Source organism: Sinocyclocheilus rhinocerous, unplaced genomic scaffold (genome assembly GCF_001515625.1).
Source record: "Sinocyclocheilus rhinocerous isolate Xijiao unplaced genomic scaffold, SAMN03320098_v1.1 scaffold2051, whole genome shotgun sequence".
NCBI lineage: Eukaryota > Metazoa > Chordata > Actinopteri > Cypriniformes > Cyprinidae > Sinocyclocheilus > Sinocyclocheilus rhinocerous.
Genome location: NW_015662256.1, coordinates 183,907 through 192,484, shown reverse-complemented (window position 1 = coordinate 192,484; position 8,578 = coordinate 183,907). Strand labels below are relative to the sequence as shown.

Below are 8,578 nucleotides of genomic sequence, written 5' to 3'. Positions count from 1 at the left end.
ACCCACTGGAAAGCAATTTCAATCAAGGTTCCAATTGAATTTCTGCATAGGGGACCCTTTTTTTCTATTGTACATTCTATAAAGTAATGACTCATTCAGTTGTAGACAGTATGTTGCCAAGAATGAACAAATTCAACAAATAAAAATGTAAAATGGGTTTCAGTTGAAGGTAACTAAATTACAAAAAACAATGGATTTTTATATTGTCTAGAACTGAAACATGACAAGTAATGGAATTTTTGTAAAGTCATCAACTGTTAGTATTTTGACAGTCACTGTGCTATGATTGACTATATGCTCCTGTTGGATAGAAAAGTAGTGCTAATGTTTTGACCGTATGACTCGATTTTGAATCGGGTTTGCTGTGTTTTGATAGAGTTAGTATATGTAGAAAAAGGTATTCAGCATTTTGAAATGTAGAGTTTGTATTTATTTAACAAAATGTGGTTTTGGCCAGAAAATTAACTATTTGGCTAATTGTGTGATGTAGGTGTGTTGCTGTGTTAAGAGTTTAGAAAAAGTATGTTACGTATTGGTAAACGCTTGTTAGCAATTGAAAAAACTGTAATGGGAACGTATTTTTGTTAACTGGCCTGGGCTTTTGCCGTTTTTCAGATATTTCTCCTCAGATAAAGATCATAGTAATCTCACGCGTGAGCATCTCAGATCCTTTGGTTGGATCTTAACCAAACCTCAGGGCATCATTCTGAACTCACATCTCTACACTCCCACATTAATCCAAACTTGAAATGAAAATTGAAAACCAACACATTTGGTCTTTTGTGCCACAACAAAGACGTGTTTAGTCAGGTGCCTGTTCACACAAGAGACGGATCACTGTTGACTCACAAATGAAAGGGATCCATCATGAGGTAAATAAATATGAGCATGGGTGGTCTGACTCCACAAAAACACTGGATGAATGTACATATTGAGTTCATCCTGCCGTGAAACAGATAGTTAGTGTTTGATAAATTAAGCATCACTAGTACTAGTGTAGTGCATGTTAGTCTCAGTTTTTGCTGATGGTTTTGTTTTTCAGGGGAACAGCCATCTCAGGGATCGTGTTTGGTGTGGTGTTTTTGATGGGTGCAGTGGCCGCCATCTTTCTGTGCATCTGTATGTGTGTGAAGAACGGGCGTGGGGCGAGAGTTGGCGTCTTCAGCTCATCATATATCAACACTGTGACTCAGGGTTACCCAGGTAACACAACAACACACAAAAGCCTTCACACAGCGCACTAGAGCTGACTAACTAAAACCAGCATACTGTCAGACACAAGGGATCATTTGAGTGGATTCAATCATTTTAACTTACACAGTATTTTGTCAATTATAATCAATTAATTATATTATTAGTAATATTATCGATTTTATTGCACTGACACTATCGGATGAGAATACAATTTTAACTGAATTTTAGCTAAGTAATGATACTTTGCAACATCAAACTGTTATTGAACTGAACTGAATCAACTAATTAACTGAATAAACATTGAACTGACTAATGATAATATTTTCTATAAGCTACTTTTGAATTTCTTTCATTATAGATTAATTTTGCAACATTAACACTGATATTTTCCTGTTTATTACTGTAAAGCTGCTTTGAAACAATCTTCATTGTATAAAGCGCTATAGAAAAAAACGTGACTTGACTTTTTATGATTTTCAATCACTTTCACGATTTGCTTCCAAAATTTGCTTCTTAAACAGTATTGCTGGGGGGTTTTTTTAATAAATTTCTTTCGTATTTTATGGACTATTTGTATTTATTTTAAATGGCAAAAAAACATGTTTTTTTACATACACAAAATATTTCATCAAGTTAACACAGGGTTTCTGCAGGTCTTAAAGTTCTTAATTCACCCTTCCACCAATCACTCTTAAATATGCAAATATACACCCTTTAAAGGCAGAGTAAGTGATTTCTGGTAGCCAATGTTGATATTTGAAATCACCAAAACAAACACGCCCCTACCCCAAAAGGGTCTTGCCCCTATTTTGATAGCTCCGCCCCACATATACGTACGCAACCCAGGCAACGATTAGTTCTGTGAAACAAAGCAAAACCAATGTTACACCGTGTCTACGGACGTGAGCGGCGCGGAGCAACAAATCCCCGACAGAAAACTGCTGCCGGGTTCTATTTATGACGTGCTGACAAATTTCAAATGGTTTTCAACGGTCGTTTGATCGCGTCCAGTGTAGGCAGACTTTAGCTGTTGTAGACACAGTGTTACTCACCTATTGAGAAGAAACAAAGCAACCTCGGCGTCCGATCGCAGGCCTCCGCTCCTTAAGTTCTCTCCAGCGCTGGAAAGCTGATCCGATATTTACACGGGTCCTACTTCTTGCCTTATCGTTCCGCAGACGTTTTCCTCTTTTGTTTTTTATCCGCCATCTCTATCTTTCAGTCGCTCAGCTCGGCTGATGTCCGTCCCATGCACTGAACGCGCTCTCCTCCACATCACGAGTAGACACGCCCCTTATTGCTGATTGGCTACAAGTTTGTTTTGCGATTCGGCCCGAATCAGTTTTCTAAAGTGTTTTTGAAAAATCACTTACTCTGCCTTTAAGGGTAAATAAATAGGGTACAAAGGTGTACCTTTTAACAGGGTACTGTCCCAGTGACAGCTTTTGTACCTTTTTTTCTAAGAGTGATTAAGGCCTTAAAAAAATCTAAAGAAGAAAGACTTAAATTCATAAAATCATGGCAGAAAATTAATATCTCAGTATATTGTTTTGTTTTCCAGTACAATGTCTAAACATCCTTAAATCATGAACAATGAAGATATAAAATTTGATTAAAACAAGAACAAATATCTGTCAATGGGGAATGAAAACTTGTTTTCCCTTTGAATGAAGTAGATTTTTCTGATGCAGCACAATTACATTTACTGTAAAAAAAATTATATATATATATATATATATATATATATATATTGATCTATTGTTTTTCTGTCATGCTACGCTGTCAATAAACACACAAAGATGAAGGTTTAGAAAGTCTTTAATCCAACACACGGGTAATCCACAAACACAGGGTAGAGTTGACGAGACCGGACAAAATGAACTGAAAAAGAGAGAACTTAAATACAGGTGATAATGAAGTGATTCATGAGTGCACAGCTGAACATAATGAGTGTCCGTGACAACAAACAAACTAAGGCAAAGGGTGATGAAACACAGAGCCCAAACTAAGAAACCGTGACATTTTCCTTCAATTTATTCCTTAAATGTTCTTTACCTGGTCTTAAAAAGGTCTTTACCTTCATAAAACCTACAGAAACAACCTTTCAACCTTCTTTTTTCTGAAATTACAAACCCTTTACCAACATTAAAACAAAAAAGCTGACATATTGTATCGTCTATATCACTTATTATATAAAGTTTACATATTTTGAACAATTAAACATGCAAAAAAACAAAAAAAAACTTAAGTTTATTTCTAAATCAAAATGTGCATAATACTATAAGATAATATAAGTTCTGTCTTATTCTTCTCAGGTCCTCCACCTCCTTATAGCTATGATTATGAGATGTACCCTCCTGATCTACGGCCGCCTCCATACACACCAACTCCACCCAGAGTGGCAAACTACTCTCCACCTCCACCTTATCCAGGCTACAGCCGCAAATGAGCCTCCTTATGTGCCTGATTCTGAGAGGATGAAAGTTGCACTATGAAATGCACACAATGAAAACAACACAAACTGGTGTTGGACTGCCAGTGCTCTGTCAATAAAGCAGGGATTTCCACTCACTGGACCAGCCGCAAAGATGATTCTTACATGTGGATTTGACTATTTTCATTCATGGCATGGACATTTATGGTCTCACAAATCTAAAGAACACTAATAAACATTATTAGGCAACAGGAGACCAGGACAGGCCTAAAAACTCAAGATAAAAAATGTGATTTGGTAAATGTATTTTCTTGTGATGCGGTTTGTTCGAAATCAGTGTTAGCCTATTTCTTTAAATGTCAAATTAAAATACAGTGAAATTAACTGTTAATATGGGAGTAAACTTCATATGTGTTGTACAGTACAGAGTAACATTATATTCTTATACCTACAATGTTTCTGAGTGTCTTGATTACTTTCAAATCAACTGAGGAAATAATATGCTAAATGTATTTATTCATAGAAAATTGAAAGAGCAACTTGTATTTGTAATTGGCTACTAGCTATTATAAAAACATACCAGATATAGTTAACTGTTCCCAGAAAACCACTAATTGTGTCCAAACAGCAAAGCATTTACTCATTTTATGTCTGTTTTTACCTTTCATAATAAAACTAAAGGCCGCATGCTCGTTTTTTGCAATGAGATGCATATGCTATAATACAGTTTGTTAGCAAAATGGTTTATTCATCGTGGCCTTTGAAAGCCAATTTGCACACATATGCATAAAATTACATTAAAATATAAATAGATTTCATTCAGAAAACCCTTGAAAATAATAAATACAGAATATCGCTCTGTCCATTAAATTATTACATGAGAATTTACTGACCCGTACTAATATTACAGTTATAATAATGTTTGATGAACGTCCACACGGTGGCAGCAAATAATAGAAATTAGCATAATTAAATTCTCCAGTTTGAACATAATCTAGACAAGATAACATTTAATGTTTTTAGTTTCTTTTTATGAATGTAAATTAAAATGTATGTATTAGATGAGCAATAACGACATAGTGATACAGTAAAAAAAAAACACCGATTACATTAAAAAAATAAAATAATTACAAATAAAATTTAAATTAAGCAACAAAATATAAACATTGATTGGAAAACAGATAGCTGACTGAAGAGTAAAATATTTTTGTTATTACTCATAAGCCAAAAGGCTAAATTAAAAAAAAATAATGACAAGCTGAAATAAATAATAATAATTTATGTAATAAAAAACTAATAAATATGCAAATACATATAAATTAAATAATAAAATATATTTAAATTAAAAGAAAAATAATTTTAAAAGAAGTTAGTGTAATCTTTGATTTTATTTTAATTGTAGTTCCCAGTATTTTGAGTGTAAGTCAGTATTCCTGCTCCTCCTCCCTACATTCATTCCCTCGTTGCCCGGTCAGGTGACGCGCTGTAGTCTACTGACTCGCCATCGCAGGCGCATCGCATTCTTCTCAGAGCTGACACGATTCACACACCGACATTTTACACCAAACGGATAATTTACTCGATACAGACCAGCGCTATTTGTCAGAAGAACGGAGAAGAGGAGCAGAATGGGGTGTCGAGAGGTTTTCATATTACTGATGGCCGCGACATCGACGATCGCTGTTGAGGTAAGAAAGCGACAAAAGATCGTAGCGACGCCGAACGCTGATCAAAGACGATCAAGCGATGCATTCTAACCATCATCGCAACGATAGATAAACTACACTAGAACAGCTGCACTTCGATGAAACGAAATACAGCCGCCATAGTCTTATTAGATCGCGACGATGTATCTCTCTGTTATTTATGTCGTTTCTAAACCAGAATAAGGTGTAATATTTAACGATTATGCTCTTGTTTAGAGTCCTAGAATGTTACATAAGGAATTTGGTTTCCTCTTTTTGTGTAAAGATTTTTTTCGGTTACATTAGTAAATTCTCGCGAACATTAATACGCGTTCTGCGGAACGTTTCGTGCGATCGGGCGCTGTATATGAGCGGTGTTTTAAATCCGACATCAAGGATGAACAAATATTGTGTAACAGATGCGCTAATTAAAAATAATAAACAAACTGTCAGGCTGAACGGGATAGTGAGTGGCAGTGCCGTCTAAACGGCCAGTGCGCTGCACTCGAACATAATGTGACATTCGCTGATTCAGTGATCACATTAAGTCACCTTTATTTATATAGCGCTTTATACAATACAATACATTCTATACATTACATATTGTTTTATAATGACTCTTTTTGATGTAGATCCAGCTTGTTAATGGAGGAATGTGTTCAGTGGCCTGTTGGGTTGGGATCAAACAACAGAGATCATGATGGGATCAAACACGAATCCTCTTGGAATCAAACGAGCTCCTGCTGGATAATCTGGAACGGGAAAATAAGAGTTTAAGTTTTATCCAGCAGGATCTCATTCCAATTGATTCCGAATTATGATTCACTCTTACCCGAGGTTTTCATCGAGTAAATAAGCCGTGTTGTTTTCACTGGGTGTGTGTGGAGAAAATTATTTTTCTGACGTCTGAATGCGTTTGATATTTCTTTCGGCCTTTCTTTAAAACGTGACTCAATAAATAGTTGCGGTTATGTCGGTAGATACGTTCTGTTCCGTTCCCTTGAGAGGAACGCGTTGTGTGTGAACGCCCCCCAAGATGGCGACGAATCACCGCAGCGGCTGAACTCAACGGGATGGAGACTGTCTGGCGCTACATTGTGTTTCGAGGAACACGCTATTTTAAACACTAACGTTCTGTTTAAGTTTATTTTACTGTAAGACACATTGTCTCAGGGTTGGTCTAAGCCTGTAATTTTCCACCCCGCAGTCACCGTAGTCTCCACTGTATTCTCACCGTTCCCAGACTTTTAAAGAATAAGGCACTGTGTTTTTTTAGGGCATGTACCATGGTATTTTTTGGTGAGCATTGGGGTACCATGCCAATATCATGATATATGAATATTATAGTCATTGGTATCAAAATACCATACTCTCTGATTCCATCACATTGTGGGACTAGAATGAAAATCTAAATGATGCAAACATTAGCCTAAAGCACGTGCAAAGTCATTTTTTGAGGCCATTATGGGATGTTTCTGTTTATTGTGTTACAGAGTGAAGATATTGATTGGCTATTAGTAACAGTGTTTAATTGCTTTCACATTTGGTGGATTGTGGTTTTGTTGGTCTCGCCACCAAAAGGTCTCTAGAAATTGAGGTTTGACAGATGTCTCACACTCACTGACAAATGGTAAAGCAGATAGACTCAAGGCTGTTTCAGCTGTATTCAGGACATGTCCCGTAAATACTATAGTATTGGAACCAGGGCCGGACCTGCCGGAGATACATGTCAAAGTTTATGTCTTTTTCTGAAATGGCTAAAAGGCTGTTTTTCAACCAGATGAACCATCATTTCAACTCGACAGCCAATAATGCCAGTGTTTATTTGCAAGAAGCAAAATACAGTAAAATTCTAGTTGCAACAATCATGCCTTGTTTTCCCATCTACTTTCTTCACTAAATGAATTTAAAAAGATTATTTATAAATTTATTTTACATGTATATGAACCAGCATGACATTTGCGATATTAACTGAACACGTTTTTTCTAATATATCACTTGGAGACTTCTAAATGTTTTTTTTTTTTGAGTGATGTTTAGGTTTATTTAGGGTCTTTGCAAACTTAACGGATAAATAAAAAGCATTGTTTAATTATATAATGTCAGCACACCTATCACAAGCATATTGTGAATATTTGACATGGCCTTATGTAATATAAACTGCTTGAAGGACAGAGTTGTCTTTGTTTTCAACTGTACCTTGTATAAATGTCATATTGCTTGTTCTCTATTGTTTGTGCTCCAATTAGACGTGGCTTACACTGTGTTGTCATCCACTTTTATTCACAACTATAGATCTGCAAAGGTCACATGATGCACACTGGTATGGCAGGCATTGAGAGGCAAGCTTTCAAACAAGCCGCAGGTTTGTGTTCTGAATGAGAGGCTTTGTTGGCTGTAACATGCGTGTCAGCAGGTGAGCGATGCTCATGGGCAACACAGCAACTTCTTGTATAATCAGGATGAGTTTGTGCAAAACCTCCCTGTAGGGCTGGCCCATAATCATCCAATATTCATGATAAAATTTCAAGAATTTTACTAAATTAAGCCACAATATCTCAATGATTTGAATGTGTTTTTTTTTTCATTTGGCTATCACAGGTGCTGTTAGACTAGTTTCACAATTATTAACAATCTCGTGTCCAGTGAGTATGAGTGCTTTATATTTGAGATTTCAGTGAATCATTTCACTGTTCAGTTCAAAACTCTGATTTATATTGTTCAAACTTTTTGTTTGCATTATTAACCAGAAATGTTCACAAGAACCTCTCAATTACATTTTTCCATATATGTTAAGACAGTAATACATTACTGTTTATTGCTGCATATGATTAAAATGAATAAATATTATTCATAATCAACAATTAAAGGTGCAGTAGGAGATCTTAGAAAATGCTAACTTTAGCCTGATAGCACTGAAAGCGTACGTCCCACGCTCCCTGCAAATCGCCGTCCAAAGCCATGCCCCCTGAATGCATGATCCTGGTCATCTCCTGGTCGCGCACAAAGGGGAGCCAGGAGTGGCTAAAGTAGGCGGGGCCCGCCGTCCCGAAGGCCAACTTCTGGAGGAGTGAGCCTTGACCCACAAAGGAGAGGGGAGATCAGAGGACTCGAGGCTATGTAATAGCATCCTGATCCACCACTTAGCATAAGCTTCTCTGGCCGGAGGCCTCGGCCTCAGCGCACCGCGGAGGAAACGTGTAAGAAGAGGGTGTCTTCCCACTGAATGGCCACCGAGAGGGGCGTGGTAGGCCGCAATGGCCGC

General features: G+C 36.9%; 2 protein-coding genes across 3 annotated transcripts in view; both read left to right on the top strand.

Annotated features, from left to right (window-relative positions):
* The window catches only part of cyyr1 (cysteine/tyrosine-rich 1), a 22,188-nt gene extending 17,955 nt beyond the window's left edge, over positions 1 to 4,233 (top strand). The window contains exons 3-4 of the mRNA XM_016538056.1: positions 1,043 to 1,203; positions 3,510 to 4,233. Coding sequence (XP_016393542.1) covers positions 1,043 to 1,203; positions 3,510 to 3,643 — 295 coding nt within the window. The 3' untranslated portion in view covers positions 3,644 to 4,233. The remainder of the gene's footprint in view (positions 1 to 1,042; positions 1,204 to 3,509) is intronic.
* An 889-nt stretch (positions 4,234 to 5,122) lies between these two features.
* appa (amyloid beta (A4) precursor protein a) overlaps positions 5,123 to 8,578 on the top strand; it is a 55,392-nt gene continuing 51,936 nt past the window's right edge. For both annotated transcript variants that reach the window (XM_016538054.1, XM_016538053.1), the window contains exon 1: positions 5,123 to 5,316. In XM_016538054.1, coding sequence (XP_016393540.1) covers positions 5,257 to 5,316 — 60 coding nt within the window. In that variant the 5' untranslated portion in view covers positions 5,123 to 5,256. The remainder of the gene's footprint in view (positions 5,317 to 8,578) is intronic.